The 27,260-nt window shown below is 36.9% G+C and overlaps 1 protein-coding gene and 1 long non-coding RNA gene across 18 annotated transcripts in view; one reads left to right on the top strand and one right to left on the bottom strand.

The window, feature by feature from the left end:
- DLG2 (discs large MAGUK scaffold protein 2) overlaps positions 1-27,260 on the bottom strand; it is a 1,919,888-nt gene that overhangs the window by 589,542 nt on the left and 1,303,086 nt on the right. For all 17 annotated transcript variants that reach the window (XM_057507175.1, XM_057507177.1, XM_057507176.1 and 14 more), the window contains one exon: positions 3,137-3,187. In XM_057507175.1, coding sequence (XP_057363158.1) covers positions 3,137-3,187 — 51 coding nt within the window. The remainder of the gene's footprint in view (positions 1-3,136; positions 3,188-27,260) is intronic.
- Positions 1-27,260, top strand: part of LOC118917518 (uncharacterized) — a 131,420-nt gene that overhangs the window by 59,255 nt on the left and 44,905 nt on the right. The window contains exon 3 of the long non-coding RNA XR_008999188.1: positions 4,154-4,289. This is a non-coding gene — a long non-coding RNA (uncharacterized LOC118917518). The remainder of the gene's footprint in view (positions 1-4,153; positions 4,290-27,260) is intronic.

Genomic DNA, 27,260 nt, shown 5'->3' with positions numbered 1-27,260 from the left:
AACATGAGAATGTTTTGTCTGTAAGACAAGAAATTGACATCTTCGAGGAATAAAGATAACTGCATCAAATGCTGCTGAGAAGTGAGGACAGAGAACTGACACACGATAAACTGTGTCATGACCGTGATAGGGATGGTTTTAGAGTGATTATGGAGATGAAAACATAAAATAATTTAAAAAAAGAAAATGAGGTCATCAAGTAGAGTTAATGAAAACAGACAATTTTCTTAACTTCTTGGTAAAGCAAAATAGAATGATGAGGCAATAATAGAAGGGAAACATTGGGTTAAGGGACATTTTTCCCCCCCATGTGACTTCACTGGGAGAAGACACCATTTTTTTTTTAAAGATGAGAGACATTACATCGTGTCTGTTTTAAATTTATCCAAGAACAAGCGAGAGAGAAACTGACACTGCAGAAGAGACAGGAGAGACCTGCGGAGGCAAAGTCCTTAAATGGGTAGGAGGCTAGGGATTCCGAGTCACAAGTACAAAGCTGGCCTTGTAAAGAAGCAGGGAAATGCCTTCACTGTAATAGGGAGAACACATTAGCAGACCTGCTAACAGGAAAGCAAGGTGATTTTCATTTGATTGCTTGGATTTTCCCGAGGATATGCGATAAGAGGCCAACAGCTGAGAGTGAGGATGATGGAGGGCATGTTCAAGATTGGAGGAGGAGAGCAAATAAGTTGTGAAATTGTTGCTCTAGAGAAGGAGCACATGATTTTTTTCTCAATGTATATACTAGAATTGCTAGGATGTTTTGAGGGTTCACTTGAAATCAATAGTTATAAATTTAAAGTGAGATGAGGGAGTATTCCTCTAGACACATTCAGTCACCCAGGTGCTGGTGTGACATATGTAGGAAGGCATGGGGTTAACCAGGGTAGATTACCTAGGGCTGAAATTTTGCTGGAAGAACACAAAAAGGGAGGCAGGAGAAAAAATATTGAGAGTGTGTAAGATGGAGAATAGAGCAATGGACCAGGAACATATGCTGGGGGAGGAGGGGAGGGAGCGCATGAAGAAGGGCAAAATATAGAGGGAAATGGTGAAATCCATGATTTGAGGCCCCAGTGGAGATGAAGAATTTTTGGAGTAGGAAAACTAGAATAAACGGGACAGAAAAAAGGTGGTGTTCAGAAAAGACACTGCTTTACATGGAGGTTTTGGAAAGAGTGCAGTTAATGGCAAAGACAAGTTTCAGAGTGTGACTGGGAACCCTAGGGCAGGAAGTGAGATGACATGGTAGCGCATGAAGCAAGTAGGTGTCAGAATGCAGACTGGAACCCACAATTGTCTGACTCCCACGGGATGTTCCATCTCACACCAACGTTAGCTTCTATTTTCCTACCTACAAAACCAGGGTAACTAAATAGTGATACTCAAGATGTTTCTGTGGGTGGGGTGTGGGGAGAGAGAAGGGTTGGCTTCGTGAGTGTGAGATCTGTGCGGCTAAACAGGGTCCTGAATTTAAGAAGGGCCACATTTGGTTTGATCCTCAGCAGTCCCCATCTTTTAATTCTTACTAAATGCTAACAAAGGGCTCCACATTTTCATTTTGTACTGCACCCCACAAATTATTTAGCCAGATTCTGGAGATAGGATTAGTGATTTAGGAGAAATATGTTCTTTTTTCTCATTTGGGCTAATTTTCCATAAGCCTCACTTTTCTCCATTTAGCATGCCATTAAAATTTTACCAAAGTTCATAATGGAAGTTTTAAAGAACCCATCTGTCAAACACTTAACTTTTAATGTAAATTTCCCTTTAAAACCACTCAAGCTCCATAAAAATAAGGCTGAAAATGAGAAATTCCCTAACTTTGCAAAATGAAATCGGTAAACTTAAAAGGAAATGTAAATTTATGTGTAGGTCTAGAGTCTAAACTCACAAGTGAATGATAGTTTAGGAAAAATAGATTTTTATTTCTTATTATAAATGTGTTATATATTTATTATGGAAAGTTTAAGAATAAATATAAACAAAAAGAAGACACTGAAAATTACCCAAAAATCCTGAACAAGAGTTAACTACTTCTAATATTTTGGTGTATATCCTTCCAGGCTATGTAGATTTATGAATGTATACTATTTATGTATAGTTGTGTTTGGCTAATGGGATTATATTTTAAATGTCATTTTAAAATTTGACATTTAAATGTAATAATATAGTCTAGTTAGACCTTCTATTCCTATAATCAAATATTTTAAAACATTTTACAATCTGTTATATAGATACGTATTATTAAACAACTGTCTTTTTCAAAATTATTATAAACCATACCCATATGAACATTTTTGTGCATTTGTGTATTTCCAAAAATATAATTTCTGGGTCCAAAATCCTGCCCACTTTTTATGATCCATTTTTCCAAATTGTTCTTTTAGGCCCACTCAATGGCAGCAAATATTAACCTTCCTCTTAAATTATGCCAACGGGGTAGACAAAAACTATTTGGAACCATTGTTTTGTTTATTAATAAGGTTGAACAGGTGTTTGTATGTATTGGCTTTTTGTTTTTGGATGAATGTCCTGTTAAAGCTTTTTGATCATTTTTTTTCTGGGTGATCTTTGGCCTTTCTCTTACTGTTTTGTAAAATATCTTTATATATGGGTTGTGCTGCACTGAATTTCCCTATCTGCCAAAGCCTCGCCAAGGCCCTCATAGCATAGTTGCAGAGACCTGCAGGGTTGCTGTGTTTTTCTCTATGGGGCTGACTTTCAAATCCATCACTTTTTTTTTAACCAAAAAATGCATGGTAATGGTAGTTGTGATGATCATTCTAATATTACATAAATGAAACTATTTTGTTATATATCTAAAAATGTGTGGCAAGAGATTGATAATGAAAACAATAGGAAAAAAATACTGCACTGGCTCACTGAATATTTCTGTCTTTCCCATTCATTTCTCCAAATCCTGGCAGGACAATTTACATATTGAACATTCTGATAATTTGGTCTGGTTGTCTCCACGCCCTCCACTACAAGTGCTTCATTCATATTCTCATTGTGAGTCCTGTTGGAAACTTCCAGGGTACGATACACAATTACATGATTTCACAAGACAACCCATTAGGATGCAGAATGTGGAATACAAGATTGGAACTTCGGATTATTGGATTTTTCTTACCCTCTCCAATGTAATTTCTTCAAACTCATATTCAATTTCTGTCCCATTGACCTGTAAACAAGAGGAAAAAGAAAGAGAATGATTAAATATATATTGAAAGGGAGACAGCTGCATTTTTAATAACATTTGGGGGTTAACTCTCATTCTGGCTATGAATAAATCAAACTTCCTTGATGTTTGTGATCATACATTTTCATCCAAATGAAATGTAATCCAAGCTATTCTAAAATATGAGTGAAACTATACAAAAAACAATCAAAGCTTTTTGCATCCCTTAGAATTTTGTGATATTTGGGGCAGGGAGAACAATGCAAAATATGTATTGTGAGTTTACAAAGAATAAACCACCTAGGGCATTGTTACAGCTACAAGGAAAACAATTTCCTAATAGCTTTTAAAATTTCCATGAACACTAAAATATGACCTTAAAAAGTCAGTGATAGGGGCAGCACAAGCATATGTCATTTTTTGCAATCAAATGACACTAAGATGGCCACATCAGATAATGAATGCCTTTGTTTCAGCGGCTCAAGCTCAGGTAATTCATCTCCATCATCTCTATATATTTATTGGGAAGCCCTGGACCATGTAACCATGTCTATGTACTTCAGTAGCAATAAGAAAAGAACAAAGTAGGACTTGTTTGAATTTCCTAGTGAGTGACAATTTTAACCATCCAACCAACCCTTGAATTCATTTGAATTTAGAGAGAAATATATTTTAAATATAACCAGGCAATAAATAATATTTGCTTTAGATTTCAAAAGATGTGCATATAGAATATATGAAGAGTTGCTTTAAAATAATCTAACAAATATTGCATTCCCATTCTTATTCATCAGAGTTCTTTTCAACCAGGCAAAACCTCTGAGCAAGAAAATCCTCAAACTGGCTATCTTTTTTCTTCCGTGTGTCTTTGCAATATCAGTGGCATATAAGTATCAGCCAGGAAGACTCATTTTAACTACAAAACTATAATTTTTGTAGATTCTAACCAGTTTTAATTTCCTTCCTTAGAAGAATTTAAACATATTTCTTGCAAACTGAAAACTCTATGGAGGCCAGGAACAGATGATCTGTTGCTTAACAGCCTGGCAAGAAAGAATTGGCAAAGGAAAAAGAAAAGGAGTAAACAAATAACTGCCTGAATTAAGTAACTAACTAATCTATGTGATTTATAAACACAGATCTTTGTGGATTCTCTTCCATAGGGGATCTGGATTGCTTATCATCCACTATAAAGGTGTAATTACAACTATGATCAGCAACTATAAAGACAATAGACTTTACTTATATGTGTCCACCAGCCACTTAGAGCATGTTTCTCATTTTCTAATTACATGAGCTAATTGGTGAATCACATTTTACTGTGTTACAACATTATCAAATAGCCCTAAACCAAATTTGATTTTCTGGGTTTCAGCAAGTTAATGACTCATAGAAGAGGACTTAATGCTAGAAAGCATTAGCAGCTTTACAGACGTTTTGTTCTTCCTGTGTGAAAGTACAAGACAAAAGTCAGACTCTCTGGATGTGTGTGTTTCTACCTTAATTCTTCTTTTCTTTTAAATAACTTTATTTAGCTGATTGAGGGGAGATAGAAAGAGAAGGCTGAATTAATGTGCTATGCTTTAATTCTCACAGTATGGCTCCCTGAAGCTTTTTTTTGCTTCAGTGACTTCTCTAGAATGAAGCCCTTCACAGGAGAAAATAACAATTTCAAAGAGAAGAAAACAAGTCTCTTATAATAAGAATCAAGAGTCTCAGGGTGAAGGAAATTCTATTAGAAAGTTCTTAAAAGGCAAAAAAATATTTTAGTAGCATGTGCTGCACAATCGTGGTCAAACCAAATCTTTGCTTAACATGTTTATGACCATAGACGCTGACTTTCAGATCCTGGAAGCATTATATACACATATCCTAATTGGTTTCCCTCATCATCTAGATGAACTACTTCAGGCTTATATTTACTCCATGGGTGTTTAATTTACAACCCCAGAAAGTAATGTCATTTGCTTGATTCAATAATATCCAGGATGTCTTCATAAGAAGGGGTGATGTCATCTAGGCTGGATGTAACCGTCTTTCAAAAGAAAGTATCTGTGACTATAACAGGATTTAGTAAAATTATGAAGGAATGCAAGTTGTTTTTTTTTTTTTGGCATAGGCAAGGCCACATTTCAACTTTTGACTTAGGATCATTTAAAACGTAACATGGTAATACAAGAGTCAGTGTGGGAGTTCGGGAAAGACATGGAAGAGGTCCTACTCTCTACTCTCTCATCACTAGGCGAGCATCATCTATGTTTTGCCTAATGATACCTAAGACAAGAAATCCTATAACTTCCCTTGGCAAAGGCCTTAGGGGAAAGGATGAAATATTACAAAAAACCCTAATATCTCCATTTTAATCATATGTACATACGCTGGGCTGTGACATTGGTGAAAATCCAGTGGCTTTTCAAATGGGCACATCAACACAATATTCTATAAATATTTTCTTCCATGTTTATTTAGAGGAGTGGCTACTTGTTGACTGGTAAAGAGCTAAAAGTTAGGAACATAATTCCATCCTAGCTATAATTGTGTGTATTCTTAGCAAAACTGAAAACCTGTGTTGTCAGTGGCTCCCATCATCTTCTGGGGTCGCTTGAGGCCAATCTCTTGTCTGAACTTGCCTTGGCGGTCTCACTCCACCCTCGATCAAGTCATCATAATATGTCTTTGAATTCACAAAGCTCTCTTCCTGCAGTGAGTTCTGCCAAATACATTTTGCTGTTGCTGACCAGTAATACTTCCTGTGGTATTTAAGCACCCAGTAATGTTTTATGTTCCTCACAGTTTGGAGCTTGGACAGCTACATGGATTAGGTTCCCTACTGTTTCCAGCTCTGGTGCTGACCATCACTTACAGTCTCCTCTCCAGCCTGAAGACTAGAAAAGTGATGGGTGGGCATTTCTGTAGATATGGAGGGTCAATAAAGTAGATGGAATTCCCCAGTTTTGAAATATCTGCTTTTTCTTCAGATACTTGATTTTCCTGAACCTAATGGTTCTGTGGTGACAGCTGGTAGGTTTCCATGGTGGCTAGAAAATAAAATTGATGCCACACCTTGTCCTGCACTGTCTAGCATGTAGATTTCCTAACATCATATGGAAGTTAAGACAAGAGAGTGACCCACTCAAATTCAGACTTGGTATTTAAATATCTAATTTCATAAACTTTGAATGCTTTACATATTTTTTTTCTCTCCAACAACTTTAGTTAATTATACTGCCTTTTTTTTTTCCTTCAGTGCTATAGTAACCACCTGCCTGGATGATCACAGAGTTTGATTTTGAGATGTATTTTATCTCCTGAAAAGCAGTTTTTCATGAATAACACATGTGAACTATTCCATATGTTTTAATGCTTTTTAATTGGAATCTTAAATAATGCTTTCTCTGGACATTTTGTACTTTGCTACACCTGCGATTTTATTAAAGCTAAAAGCATATTAAAATCTGAGATGAATGAATTTTTATATATCCCATCATCATATATTATAACAAGTGCTGAGATAGTAATATCAAAGTGTTGGCTTCCTAAGACTAAGCACAATTCCACCCAATGAACAATTATTGAGCATACATGATGCGCCAGGTGGAGTGATGGGTATTGAAAAAGTAAAGATTATAACATATGATCCCTATTCTCAAGAAACATACAGTCCTTAAAGAGGCACCAAACACAAACATATTAAGGCCTCACAGATGTGTGGTATCCTCTATACAATCTGTAGAGGTAGACTAGAGCCACAGCCCCACTATTGCCCCATGCACACATCTATTTACTATTTGTTGTCTATGTGGATTTGATTCCTTAGTAGTATAGAATATGATAGATAATGTATTAATTCTTCCCTTTATTAAAAGTTGTTAAGATACAGTAAACTAGATTTATCTTTGAATCTTAGTTTTAGCATATGAGCTGCTGTTGGACTTTAGGAAAAATGGGATGATCATGGAAACCAGGGCATCTGTTTTTCATGGCCTCTAGTCATTCCCAGGCAGGCCCCAGTCACTCTGTTTCATCTGTGGCTCCAGCATCTAGCACAATGCCTACCACTCAGATGCAGAGTGACCATGTGAATGAGGAAATTGAAAAAAATCAGCGAATCAATAAAGGAGATTTATTGGGCGCATAAAGTTTGCTCTCAAAAAAGGCCCTGGTTGCTAATGGGGATGCAATCCCTACAGGGCCTAGGCCTTTTGGAATTCCCAGCTTAGACATCCTCATCTTCAAGATCAGATCTTCCCAGGAGCCTTCCTGCACAGATGCATAACAACCCTCAAATGTTGAGCAAGTCTAGACATACACAGACACAAACACCACACACACACACGCACGCGCGCGCACATTCACATTCCTCTTTCTTAGTACACAGTATTTGTCCCTCTCTTGTTTGGAGTATCTTTTAAGCCAATGTTACATTTGAATCTCCTTAGTACAATCTTGTGCTTAATGGGTAAGAACATGGGTTCAGAGTAAATTAAAAATGACACAGATTTGATTCCTAGTTCCAATATTGATATGATGCACGGATGTGGGCAATTTCCTAATCTCCTAAAATATCTTAGTTTCCTAATTTGTAGAATGTTACTAAGAAATATCTCCTTTATATTGTCATTGTGAAGATTACATTAGATAATTTGTGGAAAACAGCACACATCTTTAGTGATATGTACATTTTAGCTACAATACCACACAGTTCTCTTCATGAAACTGTTTGGAGGAATCAATGAGATTACATATATTAACTGCCTGGTGCATAGTAGACCTTCAATAGTGAGAGCTATTCTAATTAGTTCTGAATTAATAATCTGGAAGGTCCATGATATAGTTTTTGATCAAATATTGAATGGCTGATAATCTCCCCAATAATACAAATTATCAATTCGTAAGCAAAAAACTTGCTTTCTTCTATGAAATCTAATAAATAACCCAAACATTTCTCTCCTGAACCTACCTAAGATGTACAGCCTGTGGACAGGAATCATCTTAGCCCTCTCTCCCAAATCAGGTTCCTGCAGCCTTCTTCCATCAGAATATTACCTCAGCCGGACTTTTTCTAACCCTCTGTCCACCCACTCCTGCATTTTCTTTTGAACCTTCTCTTGCCCAGCCTAGCCCATTATGTTGCTCTGCTATCGGCTCTCACTTTCCTAAGGCCACTGTCACAGCATCCCTTATATCCCCATCTTCCATGAGGATGCAGATTATCTCTTACCCATTTCTGTACCATGATAGCTTCTGGCACCACATCTTGTTCATAGTAGGTCTCCAGAGGAATCTTAAGAAACAAATCACCTGAAAACTCTAAAACTTGAATTGTCATTCAGCACTCCATCTTTAGGTAAGTATAGGCAGCCCCTAACTGCTATCTTTTCCTGTGAAATATGGCTTGAATTTCTCTCTCCATCTCAGCACATTTTTATACACATGCACTGGTAATTTCTAACTTAAATATTGAACAGATGAATGAAAACATAATCTAACACTCATTGAGAACCCACCATGTGCTAGGTGTGATGACAAGCTCTGGAGATACAAAGATGAATGAGATATGGCTCCTGTCCTCCAAGAACTCATTTTAGTAGGTAGAGGGAGGTAAATGAATGAGAACAGGCAACGGAGTGATCTGGTTGCTGTGGTAGATGCCTGGAGACTGTGGCAGCTACAGATGTGACATAGAGGAGGGAACAGGCAATTGCACCTGGAAGGAGTCAGAGAAAAGGTATCACAGAGGAGGTGGTATGAACTGAATGTGTTCATGGGAGGGTGTTCATCAGAACAGGCAGGAAAGAGACAGGCCTACCAAGGTGGAGGGGACACCATGAGCCCCTTCGTCAGAGTGCTTTGCTGGAGAGATCTTGGCTCGAGAGTCAGAAGACCTGTATATGGTCTTAATTCTGGGCTTTAACATGTTGTTTAACCCTGGGCAAGTCATGGTGCTTCAATTTCACCATGTGGACAATCTCTGAGGTCCTTCCCTGCTCTGACTTTCTAGAATCAGGGCGTTTTTCCCCATCCACTCATATTTACTTTGCCTGTCACTTTGGTCAAGGTCTATCTGACCACATTTTTTTGTGGATTTGTCTATTATTCACTATTCCAAAGATACCAACTGGTTGCCCGTAATCCTCCTCTAGCCTCCCTGTACCTCTACTGTGCCCCTTCTCCTTAACCTGTAGGGCTCCCCTTCAGGGAGGAAACTCAATAGCAGTATCATCCACTCTCCTCAGCTCCACTCAAGGTCATCACTATTGATACCTATACCATTTCTTTCTTTTTTTTGTTTTTGGTATCATTAATCTACAATTACATGAGCGACATTATGGTTACTAGACTCCCTCCATCATCAAGTCCCTACCACATACCCCATTACAGTCACTGTCCATCAGTGTAGTAAGATGCTGTAGAATCACTACTTGTCTTCTCTGTGTTGCACAGCCCTCCCTGTGCCCCCACCCCCTACATTATGTCTGCTAATCGTAATACTCCTTTCCTCCCTTATCCCTCCCTTCCCACCCATCCTGCCCAGTCCCTTCCCTTTGGTAACCACTATTCCATTCTTGGGTTCTGTGAGTCTGCTGCTGTTTTGTTCCTTCAGTTTTTTTCTTTGATCTTATACTCCACAGATGTGTGAAATCATTTTGTACTTGTCTTTCTCTGCTTGGCTTATCTCACTGAACATAATACCCTCTAACTCCATCCATGTTGTTGCAAATGGTAGGATATGTTTTCTTCTTACGGCTGAATAATATTCCATTGTGTATATGTACCAATCTTCCCTATACCATTTCTTATCCTCAGAGACCTCAGGTCTTCTAGAAGGAATACAAGGTAGCTTTGTCTCTTGGAAAAAGGAAAAGAAAAAGATAAGGGATTTTTGCTTTTCCTCAATTCAAAAGAAGGAACAACTGGAGAAAGCATATGTTCATTATTTCGATCTTTTTGTCACATTTAAATTTAAATGTCTCTGGTGTGTGGATGAAAAACAAGTACTGCAAAAATGAGAGTCAGTCCACTAGCATGGAAGCCATAACCAGGCTGAGGGCGTCATAGGCAAAGGCGAGGTTGGTAGCATATTACTAAGCTATCCTTTATCTAACAAACGTCCCTTCTCCTACATGATCTTCACTGCCTGAAAGGGTACTCTCTCTTCACATTGAGAGGAATTATCACAGAGAAATGAGAAGCTTGGATTCTGGGATCCAAAAGGCCTAATTCCAATACCAGTTTTGTGACTTACACACTGTTAGAATTCATCTTTGTCCTGTATGATACACATCTGTATGTTAATATTGTTTAAACACTTAGTAGTAAGAAAAAGATTTTGTTTAAGCTTTGTAGAGCACCTGTTTTAATCTAAGGTACATCTAGTTACTAGGAATACTGTTCTGTTATAATGAGACTGGTTTAAAAATATGCAGTTCTATGAAGAGCTAATAGTAGTTACTATTTCTCACTTTTAATAAACACAAACTAGAAAAATAATTATTGATATTCCAAAGATTCTAATTTTGATAAGAGCACTATTTCTATTATTATTCTTGTTATTTACCTGAACATATTCTTTCAGTAAACCCTGATTTCAAATTAAAATTTCTAATCTTAATTAAACAAACTTCTGAGCTCAGTGAACTGTTAAATCATAGCCTCCACCAAAATATAGAAAAAAAAATCAATATCCTACAATCTGTTCCATTTTTGAATTATTTTCTTTTGGTTTTGCTATTTCCTCTGCCTTTGTTACTACTTTATAATACATAGAACTTTGGGTCTAGAACAGTGATCATAGACTTATAATTACTATGTGTGTGTTTTTTATTTAATTGGAAACCACAGGGCTTGATTTCTTTCTAATTAAGTAGACTTTTACTTTTAAAATTGTTATATATTTTCTGGTATTTCTGTCAAGAGAAATCAAGGAAAATAGCTCAGGGTTCTTACATGTATAAAGTAATTTTCTATATACAAAGTTGTCTTGATGAAAGGCTTCTGTAATGAGGGAAAAACATAGTCACTTAATAAATTCAGACATGGATTTGCCTCTGATTTGGAAATAGCACATTTCTTCCCAGCTTTGCTCCCTTGCTTGGTGCCTGCCATATGCCAGATGGTGTAATAACAGGTGATGTTAATGCTTTCTCTCAACTCCAGCCTGATGCATTGTGTGTTGTTCTTTGAGTTTAAGTATTTCATAATTTGAACATGCTCTCTGAGTGCAGTAAATGGTGTTAAGGAAATAGTCAATCAGTGGTTATGAAGGCATCATGATACACCGGGTTTTTGTCCTATCAAGCTGCCTTCCTCTCTTCATCACCCTATGTATAAACCACTTGGTCAATGACAAGGAAAGCATCCAAGAGAATCAGGAGCTCAAGGCACAAGCCCAAAGGAGTCAGAGAAACACGAACAAAGTAGGCACTGAACCGTAAGACGAGACTTCACAAATATGATGGTGAAAGCAGGTAGCCAATAATATTTCCCCTTTCGCTTGGGTGTAATACAACTACAGTATGAGGCTCACTATCAAGGTCATCCATTTCTTCATCTTTGACTTCTCTCCTAACCCCTGCAATCTTGTTTGTGTCTGTCACCATACAAAAGCTGAGCTCTTAAGTATCAGTGGAGACTGTCCCATATTTGAATACAATCCTATTCTCCCAGGCTTCATCCTTCCTGGCTTTCTGCAGGTTTTGACACTGGATTAACTACCACCAAAATTCCCCTTTCCTTGTCACATGGTTGATATCTTCATTGGCCTCCTCTCTACTTCAATATCCACTCTATTTATGTCTATTTCCTTTCCACTTGCCAGATATGTGCATTCACAAAAGTCTGCCCCTTATTGTTATATAACCTTTCCCTGAGTTTTCATCTTGCCAACTTCTGTTTTCTAAGTAAATGTCCTACTATCACCCCAGTCACAGTAAGTCTAACACAGAACTAATCATCTTGCCTAACTATACCCCTCATTTCCTTCAGCCTACTCTATATATCTGTTAAGGGAATCCTCTTTTTCATCCACATTCTTTGTATTTGTTATCAATACTCAAAATCCTATTTCAAGTCCTATATGATCACTTTCTTGAGATCATTGATAAAATTTCCTGAAAATATTTCTGCCTCTATCATTTTTCAGTATCAATCTATTCTTTATATCCTTTGAGACTTATCTTTCTAAAAGCAATGTTTTATCTTATAATTTTGCTGCACAAGTAGCTTTAAATATTTTTTCTTTATCCTTAAAGAACATTCTAGATCACCAACCAGCTGTCCCAAACTTACGTTCCTCGCTACAGACACTACTTATCTTCAAAAATATTCTCTAACCAAGTAATTGTACTAAACTTATATAAAGTGCCTCTTTTCTTTGGTATGATAATTGGTATAATCTACCTTAGATGTCTTTATTTAATCTATGCTTATGAAAATCCTAATTGATTTAGAAATTATTTTTGAATGTCTAGAATTTCCAGATACTGTGTTAAGTCCTAGGGATACAGTACTAACCAGAGCAAAGCTCCTGCCCTCATGGAGCTAGACGCTATCTGGGGATATGGGAAGCTTCCGTTCCTGTCATCAAAAGGCTGTGTCTTGCATAAAGTTAACACTATTTTTCTTATCAATCCCTTGAAAATCATCATTTGATTCTCTAAATTCCGCCCCCCATGCTAATAACAATAACAATTACTACTACGACTGCTTTTTGATATGTATCTACTATATGCTAGATATATTATATCTATCTATAAATTGATATAATTAGTAAAATAAAATAATCCTGAGACCTAGACATTTTAATGTTAATTTTACCATTAAGAAAGCCAAATTTCTAAATTAAGAAATCTCTTCAAGGTTACACAGTTATAAGTAACATGAAACTAGAAGTTATCTTGTTCACTTACCGATGGGAAGAATATGCTCAGTACAAATTTGTTGAACAAAATTAAAGACTGAGTACTTACAGTGAGGGAGGAAACAATGGAAGTATCAGGTGTTTGAATGAAGGGACGTCATTAGTGCTTAAACGCTGATCTTTCCCCTTAGTCCTACGTAGCATAGTCCCCCTCTTCCTATACCCCTGGTCCAACTCTTTTTACTGAGCTTCAATTTTCCTGGTATACTGCCCTCCTGCTCAGATGAGGCACTATTTATAATTTTCTTTTTTGTGGTACCTATTATAATGGCTTGCCCACAGTAGTCATTTCTAAATAGTTACTGAAGAAATTAATTAATTGAAACTTGTATTAAGCGATATTTATTTGCTGTAAATCTTTTAAAATCCCTGTGTATTCAAAAGCCCTACTCGCCATTGTTAGTTTCCAAAGGAGTGAACTGCCTTGATTTCTCTCTAATCATCACATATTTGAAACCTTGCTAACAATAAGCTCTTCTCTCTTTCCATCTGGATGTAGGTCATCCTTTCAGCAGCCTTCACGATCCACTCACCAGTCAACAAATATTTATTGAGTGACTGTACCCACCCTTTTTTGTTAGCTCATATGATCTCTTTTCATCTGGTTTTAAAAGTATATATATCACTATCTTCACAACGTTGGAAGATAGCTACAGAGCTACATCAGCCTGCTAATTTATCTATTATTTTATCAAGATCACATGAGAAAGTTTTGTAAGTTCTGTGATTCTGAAAAAAAAAAATGCTTTGTCTGCTTGATACAAAAAAGGTCAAATCAGTCTTTCTGGATCGGATGCTAAGTGAGAGCACTCAGATGCTTTATTTTATTTCACCACTCTTGGAATACCTTAGGATCATGACAGGGAGCTAATTATTAATACTTTTTCTGCCTCCATGCCCTCCACCTCACCAGCTGATACAATACACATATTAATAAGGTTTCAGATTGTTTATATGTAACTTTTTTTCAGATTATGCTAACAGCAGTATAATCATTTACATATTATTTTCACATACATTATTGCATTTGCTCCTTATAATCAGCCTATATGGGTAAGAATAACTATTATCTCAATTTTGTAGATGAATAAACAGCTCCGAGATGAGAAAGAATATGCTCAAAATTGCTCAGCTAGTAATGTTGATGTTTTGATGTGCACCCAGATCTTTTGGACTCTGAGTCTACAGCCATTTCCATTATGTTATGCTTCACATGTAAGTTATATTCTAAAAGTGAGAGATAATTTGGTTGAATCATATGGAATTGTTGATGTTTTACTCTTTTTGATTTACAAAATGGCTATTCCACCTGGTTCAACCTGATAGTATAAAACAACTCAGCCTGGTGGCTAGGAACTAGGATTCTGGAATCGGATTGCATGGGTTCACAAAATAATTCTCCCGTTCTCTCGTTATAGAACTCTGGAAGTGTTACCTAACCTCTCTGAACTTTGGTGCCCTTATTTACAAAATGGATATTAATTATACTTAACTTATTGAGTTGTATAATGATTGAATGATATAGGTTTGTAAAGGTTTAGTGTTTAGTACCTAAAGGAACTCTCAGAAGTATTAACTACAATATTTTCAAGTTTTTCCTAGGTCTTTCATTGACATATTTAAATTCTGTCTATTCCCCTTTCTAAAAAGAAACCTGTGTGTGTTTCTTATACTATAAGAAGCATAGCATGTGCTCAAGAATATGTATTCTAGAACCTGATTGCTTGAGTTTAACTCTGCCAGTTACTAGCTGTGAGATATCTGCCTCAGTTTCCTCATCTGTACAATAAGGTTCATAATCTCAAAAGACTGTGAACACTGTATTATTTAGTGAATTAGTACAAATGAAAAGAATTAGTAAAATACTTGGAAGAGTGGCCTGGCACACGGTATGTGTTATTATTATGTTATTTATTATTATTACAGAATGTGGAGTAAGGAGCTCAGAAAATTCTCTCCCCAAAGAATAACTTTAAAACTGGACAGAATTGCCCAAAATAACCATTTCTGGATTCTGGAATCTGATTAAAGGCATATAGCAAGTCAAAAATCTTTGATTACAAAACCTCATTTAAGGACAGTGGGAATCTGTGTTGTTCTATCGTGGGACTACTTCAACACATTCTCCCCAACCCCAAATTGTGTGGATGTAATAGTTCTACCAGGATGGGAAAAGCTACCAAAAACATCAACTTTGCTGTAAGAGGGGGCCAACTTCATTTGGAGTAGTATGTGGGAAAATATTATGGTCAGGGATATTGATGAAAACAATATTTATTTCAGTAACAAAAATCAGGGGAAAAAAATATTGCAGTAGCCTAAAGTAGCAATACTGGTTGGTGAAAGCTACAGACTGTCCAGACTAACTAGAAATTTAAGAGGAGAATCTGTGGAATGAGGCATGCCAGGCTTTGACTGCTGTTACATATCCTGGCCAGACTGGAAACTGAGTTCATGAACATGCTCATTCATATATTCAGTAAAGACTGGAGAAGGCCCTTGCTGTCTACATATCCCTAGCTGAATGTGAGGACTTGCACATATGCAAAGGTGTCATGAAAAAGTCTATTAGAAAATAAAGTCTCAGGCTGATAGATAAAGTTTTTGAATTTGAACACATTTCCCAACCTCCACACAAAGCCATTGGTAAAAGATGGAAGCCTTATTGACTCAAGTAAGTACATCTTTGAGCAATCATTGGCTCACCACTAAGCTATGTTGATCTAGAAGCAAACTTAGGATGCCAGGACTCGAAAAGCAAATAGGAAAAAGGCTGAAAAGAGACACTAGAGCTACACACTGCGGAAAAGACCGAGTCTACAGATCAAGCCCAGATGTGCAACTAAACATACACGAAAATAAACAAACAGAAAGAAACAACAATTTGGGATGGGGGCAGAGAAAGGGGTGAGTTAGAAGAAACAGTTGCTATAACATTTTATTTTATATAGCCTATTTCAAAAAAAGAAATTATGAGACATGAAAGGAAAATATGACCCATACACAAGAAAATAAGCATTAAATAGGAGCTTATTTTTGAGGCATCTGATATGTTTAGCAAACAAAAAATTCAAAAATTTTTGTAGCTGCTATAAATACGTGTGAAGAACTAAAGGGACCATGTTTTTTAAAATTCAAGGGGAAGTATGAAAACAATAACTCATAAAATAGAGATGATTAATAAAGAAGTAGAAATTACAAAATAAAACTCACATGGAAATTGTGGAGTTAAAAAGTGTAATAACTGAAATGAAAAATTCACTGGAGTTTCCAGTTTCTGTGCTAGCATGTAAGGATCACAGAAACCCTCGCTCTGTCCTAACAACACGCGGAACAAACTGAAAACTCATCTCTTCTTAGATCTGTCAGAGAAGTGTGGTCACAAAGCAAATTGTTACCCCCAAAAACTGCAGAGATAGATAGGGGAATAGAAGATCATAAGTGACCAGAGTGGAAATCTCCATAGGAACCAGTACTAGATTACGAAAACCTAAACTATACCCGATGAATTGCAGAGTCTCAGTGTAGACAAGTCTGAGAGTTGAAAACTCCAGGGGAATTCACACACTTGGTGAAATTTACCTCCAGCAGGTCTGGGTTCTCATATTGAAACTAGGAGAAAAATTCCTTATGCTTCCAGAAGGGGAAAGGGAAAAGGAAATATTTGAAATATGTCAGAACATTCTGTTCTTCTTAATAAAGCTTGCCCTCAGTTGAAACTATTTTACCACAACCTAACTTGCTTAAGTTTTATGAGAGTCTAACGTACCTGGGGAAACATCGACTCCAGCACCTCTAGCCATTCTTGAAACACCTAAGGGGGGGTAACTGAGAAGAACTGGTGACATTCAGTCTTGAGGCACAAACTCACTGAAAGAGTGAAACCATACCATAGGAATAGAGAATACCCTTTTCCAAAGGCATTACCACTACATTACTAAAGGCCTATTTACTGCAGTTCCTTTTACCCAGTATATCATGTCTGCCTTTCAACAAAAAATTACAATGTATGAAAAAAGAGAAACACAACATAGAGAGACCGGATCAGTATCAGAACCAGAGTCAGATATGGTAAAAATGAATTATCAGATAGAGAGTTAAAAACATAGTATCTTGAGGGGGAGCCAAGATGGCGGTGTGAGTAGAGCAGTGGAAATCTCCTCCCAAAACCACATATATTTTTGAAAATACAGCAAATACAACTCTTCCTAAAAGGGAGACCAGAAGATACAGGACAACAGCCAGACTACATCCACACCTGCGAGAACCCAGTGCCTCTCAAAGTGGGTAAGATACAAGTCGCAGCCTGGCGGGACCCGAACGCCCCTCACCCCAGCTCCCGGCAGGAGGAGAGGAGTTGGAGTGGGGAGGGAGAGGGAGCCCAGGACTAATAAACACCCATCCCTAGCCATCCGCACCAGAGCGCAGACACAGTGCACACATGGGGTGCTGGAAACTAGGGAAACAGGACTATAAGACCTGTGAGTGGGTCCCTGCAGTCGGTGCCCCTGGGACAAAGAAAAGCGAGTGCTTTTTGAAAGTCTTAAAGGGACAGGGACCCCACAGCTGGACGGAAGCATCCCAGGACACTTAGCCCAGCAGCTGAGAATCCTGGGGAACTCTGGGCACCCCAACACCCTGGACAGCAGGGCAGCTCGGAGGCCCCTCAGGGAGATAAACAGCCTCCCGGCCATTTCCCTTCCGACGCGGTTCAGTCATATCAGAGCAGCGGCCTGAGGCAGGCCACGCCCACAGCAACTGCAGAGATTAACTCCATAGCAGCCGGGCAGGAAGCAGAAGCCCTGTCTGCGCACAGCTGCGCAGCACAAGACACTAGAGGTCGCTGTTCTCCCAGGAGAGGAGGGCCACAAACCAACAAGAAGGGAAGTTCTACCAGCCCTCACTTGCGCCAGCTCCGCAAACTATTCCTATCACCATGAAAAGGCAGAATTTGATACAGACCAAAATCACAGCCCCTGAGAAGGAGACAGACCTAACCAGTCTTCCTGAAAAAGAATTCAAAATAAAAATCATAAACATGCTGATGGAGCTGCAGAGGAATACACAAGAGCTAAGGGATGACATCGGGAGGGAGGTTACAGAAATTAAACAATCTCTGGAAGGATTTATGAGCAGAATGGATAAGATACAAGAGGCCATTGATGGAATAGAAACCAGAGAACAGGAACTATAGAAGCTGACGCAGAGAGAGATAAAAGGATCTCTAGGAATGAAACAATATTAAGAGAACTGTGTGACCAATCCACAAAAGAAACAATATCCGCATTATAGGGGTACCAGAAGAAGAAGAGAGAGAAAAAGGGATAGAAAGTGTCTTTGAAGAAATAATTGCTGAGAACTTCCCCAGACAGGGAGAGGAAATAGTTGCTCAGACTACGGAAGCACACAGAACTCCCAAGAGATGGGACCCAAAGAGGAGAACACCAAGACACATAATAATTAAAATGGCAAAGATCAAGGACAAGGACAGAGTATTAAAGGCAGTGAGAGAGAGAGAAAAGGTCACCTACAAAGGAAAACCCATCAGGCTATCATCAGACTTCTCAACAGAAACTTTACAGGCCAAAAGAGAATGGCATGGTATATTTAATGCAATGAAACAGAAGGGCCTTGAACCAAGGATACTGTATCCAGCACAATTATCATTTAAATATGAAGGAGGGATTAAACAATTCCCAGACAAGCAAAAGTTGAGGGAATTTGCCTCCCACAAACCACCTCTACAGGGTATCTTACAGGGACTGCTCTAGATGGGAGCACTCCTAAAAAGAGCACAGAACAAAACACCCAACATATGAAGAATGGAGGAGAAGGAATAAGAAGGGAGAGAAATAATCATCAGACTGTGTTTATAATAGCTCAATAAGCGAGTTAAGATAGACAGTAAGGTAGTAAAGAAGCTAACCTTGAACCTTTGGTAACCACGAATCTAAAGCCTGCAATGGCAATAAGTACATACCTTTCAATAATCACCCTAAATGTAAATGGACTGAATGCACCAATCAAAAGACACAGAGTAATAGAATGGATAAAAAAGCAAGACCCATCCATATGCTGCTTACAAGAGACTCACCTCAAACCCAAAGACATGCACAGACTTAAAGTCAAGGGATGGAAAAAGATATTTCATGCAAACAACAGAGAGAAAAAAGCAGGTGTTGCAATACTAGTATCAGACAAAATAGACTTCAAAATAAAGAAAGTAACAAAAGATAAAGAAGGACATTACATAATGTTAAAGGGCTCAGTCCAACAAGAGGATATAACCATTATAAACATATATGCACCCAATACAGGAGCACCAACATATGTGAAACAAATACTAACAGAATTAAAAGAGGAAACAGAATGCAGTGCACTCATTTTGGGAGACTTTAACACATCACTCACTCCAAAGGACAGATCCACCAGACAGAAAATAAGTAAGGACACAGAGGCACTGAACAACACACTAGAACAGATGGACCTAATAGAGATCTATAGAACTCTACATCCAAAAGCAACAGGATACACATTCTTCTCAAGTGCACATGGAACATTCTCCAGAATAGACCACATACTAGGCCACAAAAAGAGCCTCAGTAAATTCCAAAAGATTGAAATCCTACCAACCAACTTTTCAGACCACAAAGGCATAAAACTAGAAATAAATTGTACAAAGAAAGCAAAAAAGCTCACAAACACATGGAGGCTGAGCAACATGCTCCTAAATAATCAATGGATCAATGACCAAATTAAAATGGAGATTCAGCAATATATGGAAACAAATGACAACAACAACACAAAGCCCCAACTTCTGTGGTATGCAGCAAAAGCAGTCTTCGGAGGAAAGTATATAGCAATCCAGGCATATTTAAAGAAGGAAGAACAATCCCAAATGAATAGTCTAATGTCACAATTATCAAAATTGGAAAAAGAAGAACAAATGAGGCCTAAGGTCAGCAGATGGAGGGACATAATAAAGATCAAAGAAGAAATAAATAAAATTGAGAAGAATAAAACAATAGAAAAAATCAATGAAACCAAGAGCTGGTTCTTCGAGAAAATAAACAAAATAGATAAGCCTCTAGCCAGACTTATTAAGAGAAAAAGAGAGTCAACACACATCAACAGAATCAGAAACAAGAAAGGAAAAATCACGACGGACCCCACAGAAATACAAAGAATTTTTAGAGAATAGTATGAAAACCTATATGCTAACAAGCTGGGAAACCTAGGAGAAATGGACAACTTCCTAGGAAAATACAACCTTCCAAGACTGACCCAGAAAGAAACAGAAAATCTAAACAGACCAATTACCAGCAACGAAATTGAAGCGGTAATCAGAAAACTACCAAAGAACAAAACCCCCAGGCCAGATGGATTCACGTTGGAATTTTATCAGACATACATAGAAGAAATAATACCCATTCTCCTTAAAGTTTTCCAAAAAATAGAAGAGAAGGGAATACTCCCAAACTTATTCTATGAAGCCATCATCACCCTAATACCAAAACCAGGCAAAGACCCCACCAAAAAAGAGAACTACAGATCAATATCCCTGATGAACGTAGACACAAAAATACTCAACAAAATATTAGCAAACCAAATTCAAAAATATATCAAAAGGATCATACACCATGACCAAGTGGAATTCATCCCAGGGATGCAAGGGTGGTACAACATTCGAAAATCCATCAACATCATCCACCACATCAACAAAAAGAAGGACAAAAACCACATGATCATCTCCATAGATGCTGAAAAAGCATTCGACAAATTCAACATCCATTCATGATAAAAACTCTCAACAAAATGGGAATAGAGGGCAAGTACCTCAACATAATAAAGGCCATCTATGATAAACCCACAGCTAACAACATACTGAACAGTGAGAAGCTGAAAGCTTTTCCTCTGTGATCGGGAACAAGACAGGGATGCCCACTCTCCCCACTGTTATTCAACATAGTACTGGAGGTCCTAGCCACGGCAATCAGACAAAACAAAGAAATACAAGGAAACCAGATTGGTAAGGAAGAAGTCAAACTGTCACTATTTGCAGATGACATGATATTGTACATAAAAAACCATAAAGACTCCACTTCAAAACTACTAGAACTAATATTGGAATTCAGCAAAGTTGCAGGATACAAAATTAACACACATAAATCTGTGGCTTTCCTATACACTAACAATGAACTAATAGAAAGAGAAACCAGGAAAACAATTCCATTCACAATAGCATCAAAAAGAATAAAATATCTAGGAATAAACCTAACCAAGGAAGTGAAAGACCTATACCCTAAAAACTACAAGGTACTCTTAAGAGAAATTAAAGGGGACACTAACAAATGGAAACTCATCCCATGCTCCTGGCTAGGAAGAATTAATATCGTCAAAATGGCCATCCTGCCCAAAGCAATATACAGATTCGATGCAACCCTATCAAATTACCAACAGCATTCTTCATGAACTGGAACAAATAGTTCAAAAATTCATATGGAACCATCAAAGACCCTGAATAGCCAAAACAATCCTGAGAAGGAAGAATAAAGTGGGGGGGATCTCGCTCCCCAACTTCAAGCTCTACTACAAAGCCACAGTAATCAAGACAATTTGGTACTGGCACAAGAGCAGAGCGACAGACCAGTGGAACAGAACAGAGACTCCAGACATTAACCCAAACATATATGGCCAATTAATATATGACAAAAGAGCCATGGACATACAATGGGGAAATGACAGTCTCTTCAACAGATGGTGCTGGCAAAACTGGACAGCTACATGTAGGAGAATGAAACTGGATCACTGTCTAACCCCATACACAAAAGCAAATTCGAAATGGATCAAAGACTTGAACGTAAGTCATGAAACCATAAAAGTCTTAGAGAAAAACATAGGCAGAAATCTCTTAGACATAAACATGAGTGACCTCTTCTTGAACATATCTCCCCGGGCAAGGAAAGCAAAAGCAGAAATGAACAAGTGGGACTATATTAAGCTGAAAAGCTTCTGTACAGCAAAAGACACCATCAATTGAACAAAAAGGTACCCTACAGTATGGGAGAATATATTTGTAAATGACAGATCCGATAAAGGCTGGACATCCAAAATATATAAAGAGCTCAGACACCTCAACAAACAAAAAACAAATAATCCAATTAAAAAATGGGCAGAGGAACTGAACAGAAATTTCTCCAAAAAAGAAATTTAGATGGCCAACAGACACATGAAAAGATGCTCCACATCACTAATTATCAGAGAAATGCAAATTAAAACCACAACGAGATATCACCTCACACCAGTAAGGATGGCTACCATCCAAAAGACAAACAACAACAAATGTTGGCAAGGTTGTGGAGAAAGGGGAACCCTCCTACACTGCTGGTGGGAATGTAAGTTAGTTCAACCATTGTGGAAAGCAGTATGGAGGTTCCTCAAAATGCTCAAAATAGAAATTCCATTTGACCCAGGAATTTCACTCCTAGGAATTTACTGTAAGGATGCAGTACTCCAGTTTGAAAAAGACAGATGCACCCCCATGTTTATCGCTGCACTATTCACAATAGCCAAGATATGGAAGCAACCTAAATGTCCATCAGTAGATGAATGGATAAAGAAGATGTGGTACATATACACAATGGAATATTACTCAGCCATAAGAAAAAACAGATCCTACCATTTGCAACAACATGGATGGAGTTAGAGGGTATTATGCTCAGTGAAATAAGCCAGGCCAAGAAAGACAAGTAGCAAATGATTTCACTCATATGTGGAGTATAAGAACAAAGGAAAATTGAAGGAACAAAACAGCAGCAGAATCACAGAACCCAAGAATGGACTAATAGTTACCAAAGGGAAAGGGACTGGGGAGGATGGGTGGGAAGGGAGGGACAAGGGCAGGGAAAAAGAAAGGGGGCATTACGATTAGCATGTATAGTGTGGGGGGGAACACGGGGAGGGCTGTGCAACACAGAGAAGACAAATAGTGATTGTATAGCATCTTACTACGCTGATGGACAGTGACTGTGAAGGATAGAGCCTAGTAAACATAATGTTTTTCATGTAATTGTAGATTAATGATACCAAAAAAAAAAGATTAGATAGGAAATTTTATACTGGTACGGCTGGTCACTGTATCTTCGTGTAAAATGTAAACACTTCCCTTCATGGTCCCAAAGGGGGTCATTTTCCTGCTATATACAGGCAAAAACAAAAAAAATAAAATAAAAACATAGTATCTTAAGAGGCTTAATGGTAACAGGAGACAATATGCAAGAACAGAGAGAGAATATAAATAGAGAGATGGAAATTTCAGGAAAGACTCCAGAGGAAATCTGTTACAGATTTAAATTTATCAAAAAGCACTTGTAACAGCAATGAAGAATGTCTTTAGTGGGCTCATTAGGAGACTGGGTATGGCTGAGGAAAACATCTTTGAGGTTCAGGATATGATAGTAGACAATTTCCAAAACTGAAAAGCAAGAGAAAACTATGGGAAAAGAAATCCCAGAATATCCTGGAACTATGGGGCACTGAGAAAAGATGTAACATACATGTAATGGGAATACCAGGAGGACAAACAGGGAAAGCAACAGAAGCATTTTTTACGGCAATAATGCTGGCAAATTTTCCCGTACTAATGTTAGACATCAAACCACAGGTCTAAGGAGCTCTGAGAAAACCAAGAAGGGTTATGTGCCAAGAAAACCTGATGTGTAATCAATCATGTTACATACAAACTTCAGAAAATCAAAAATTTTAAAGAAGCCAGAGGAAATAAGCATCTTACCTATAGAAGAGCAAAGATAAGAATTACATCTGACTTCTCAGAAACAATGCAAAGAAGAAGCAAATGGAGTGACATTTTTTAATGTTATGAGAAAAAAAAAATTCCAGAATTCTATATTCTGTGGAATGATCATTTAAAGGTAAAAAAGAAACACTTTGTCAAACAAAAAAGAAAAACTGAAGAAATTTCTTGCTAGTAGACCTGCCTTGTAAGAAATGTTAAAAGAAGTTCTTCAGAGATGGACAGGTCAAAAAAATGGATCTACATAAAGAAAGAAAAAGCATCAGAGAATGAACAATAAAGTGAAATAAGCTTTTTATTTTTCTTATTCTTAATTGATTTGACAGAAAACAGTGTGTTCAAAATAGTAATAACAATATATTCAATGTATATATGTGTGTATTTGTGTATATATATATATATTCTTAAATAAATGTTATATATGCTTAAGTAAAAGTGAAATGGATGACAGAAATAATACGAGGAATGGGAAGGAAGAATCAGGAATATTTTGTTATTATTAGGTAACTTGCACTATCCACGAAGCAGTACAGTGTTATTTGAAAGTGGATTAAATTACTAAATGTATAGTGAAAACTCCAGTACAACCACCAAAAAAAGTAAAAGAATGAGTATAATTGATATGCTAAGAAATGAGAGAAAATGGAATCATATAAAATGCTCCATTAAAACCAACGAAAGCACTGTAAGTTTGGAGGGCAAAAGTAGGAACAAACAAAAAGAGCAACAAATAGAAACCAGGAAAAAATATGATAGGTGTAAATTCAACTGTATAAATAATCACTTAAAATATCATCACTAAATACACCAATTAAAAGCAGAGATTGCCTGAGTGGATCAAACAACAAAACCCAACTACATATTGACTACAAGAAACCCATTTTAAACATAAAGATACATATCAATTAAAAGTAAAGGGATAGAGAAAGATATGCCATGTTAACATTAACCAAAGGAAAGCGGGAGTAGTTACATTAATTTCACACAGGACAGATTTTTAGGTAAAGAGGTCCATTATACAATGATAAAGAAGTCAATATACCAAGAAGCTACAACAGTCCTTAGTGTGTATGTGCTTAGCAACAGAGCATAAAAATATATGAGGCAAAAATGATAAAACTCAAGGAGAAACAAATGAGTTCATTACTAGAGTTGGAAACTTTGACACCCCTTTATCAGAAATGGACAGATCCAGCAGGCAGAAAATCAGTAAGGACTTAGTTGAACTCAACAGCACCATTAATCAACTGGATATAATTAATATCTATATACCACTTCATCCAACAGTAGCAAATTGCACATTCTTCTTAAGCTCACATGGAACATTTAGCAAGATAGACTGCATTATGTGCTATAAATCACATCTTAGCAAATTTAAAAAATAAAAATCATGCAATGTTTGCTCTCTGACCATGATGAATTGAACTAAAAATCAATAACAGATAGTTGGACAAATACCAAAATACCTGGACATTAAAAAACACACTACTAAATAACACATGAGGCAAAGAAATCTCATGAGAAATTTAAAAATATTTTGAACTGAATGAAAATAAAAATACAACCTAACAAAATTTGCATGATGTAGTGAAAGTAATGCTAAGAGGGAAATCTATTGCATTGAATGCATATATAAGAAAATTAAAAAGATCTAAAATAAATAATCTAAGCTTCCACCTTAAGAAACTAGAAGAAGAGAAAATTAAATCCAAAATAAGCAGAAAAATAGAAACAAGAAAAAAAAAGAGAAACAAATAAAATTGAAAAGGAAACCAATAGAGAAAACCACAAAACCAAAAAATAATTCCTTGAAAAGATCAATAATATTGATAAGCCTCTAGTCAACCTAAATAAGAAAAAAAGAGATGTGACTCAAATTACTAACATCAGAAAGTAAAGAAAGACATCACTACAGATCCATGGATATGAAAAGGGTTATAGAGGAATATTATAAACAACTCTATGCCCTGAAATTTGATAACCTAGATGAAATGGACCATTTCCCTGTAAGGCACAATCTGCCAAAATTCACAAAAGAGGAAATAGGAAATCTGAAAAAATATATATATATCTGTTAAATAAATTGAATTAATAACTAATAACTTTCCAAAACAGAAAGTACCATATCCAGATGGATTCAGTGGTGAATTTTACCAAATATTTAAGGAACAAATCATACCAATTCTCTATAATCTCTTCCAGAAGACAGAAGTAGAGAGAGAACACTCCTAAATCATTCTATGAGGTCAGTTTTACCCTAATACCAAAACCAGATGAAGACATTACAAGAAAAGAAAACCATGGAGATATCTCTCATGAATATGAATATAAAAATTCTCGACTATTTATATTTCATCAATGTCATCTTCATAGCACTTCTTATAATTATACTGTATTATAATTGTCTATTTATATGTCCCTATTCCATTAGAAGTCAAGTTTTCCAAGGGTAAGGATCATGTCTCATTCATCTTTCTATACACAGTACCTAGAAGAGTATCTGGCACATAGTAGATATTCAATAAATATGTGTTGAATTCAACTTTGTCAGACCCAAACGTTATTGGTTGGGAGAAATCCTAGCGGTTCTTAAAACCAGTTCCCAGGGCTCAACAAGTTCTACATATTAGATAAGTGAGTATATGCTGCCTATGGACACTTCCTACCTAGATTTCTAGTTGGAATTAAAGGCTCCAAATTAAAATGATGGAGAATGGAATATTTAGAAGTATATTTATATAATTAATTTTCCAATATCATCAGCTTTGTTAAAATAGCAGTATTATGCTGAACATTGCCATTACAGTTGGAAATTATTTTTGAAGCAGAAATAAGCTTAAGTAATTTAATGGTAGTTAAAAATTACCTGCTAGTAGCAAAGCTGTTTGAACAGTGATTATGGAGAATTATCTTTCTGAAAAAATTTAACTACCACTCAGCTGCTCATTGCAACTTTTATCCTTGTAACTAGAGAGAAGTATGGTAAATGCTACAGGCATTCATTAACTTCATGTGACACTGATTTTTTAAGGCTTAGCTAAATCTACCCTTGAGGATACACCCACACACACATACATAATTTCCTTCTGAAATAAACTGATAAAATGATAGCATTCTTTCTTACTAAAAATTGGTAAGATAAGAGCTGGTATATACTCTTAATTGTATTCATTATCTTTATAGTACTTTTTCAGATATCCAGGCTTACAAAAGGAGACATAAAATGCAGTTCCCATGTTCAGAGCCACCCATTTGGTTTTAAAGGCCTCTGGAGTGTGGTTTGTCAATTTTCTTTGAAATTAAGCAGCTCATAAAGACTCAGAGGCAGTGTACTTGTATGGATT

This window comes from Manis pentadactyla, chromosome 9 (assembly GCF_030020395.1).
Source record: "Manis pentadactyla isolate mManPen7 chromosome 9, mManPen7.hap1, whole genome shotgun sequence".
NCBI lineage: Eukaryota > Metazoa > Chordata > Mammalia > Pholidota > Manidae > Manis > Manis pentadactyla.
The sequence above is the reverse complement of the archived record's forward strand: the minus strand, read 5'-3'. Positions and strand labels throughout refer to the sequence as shown.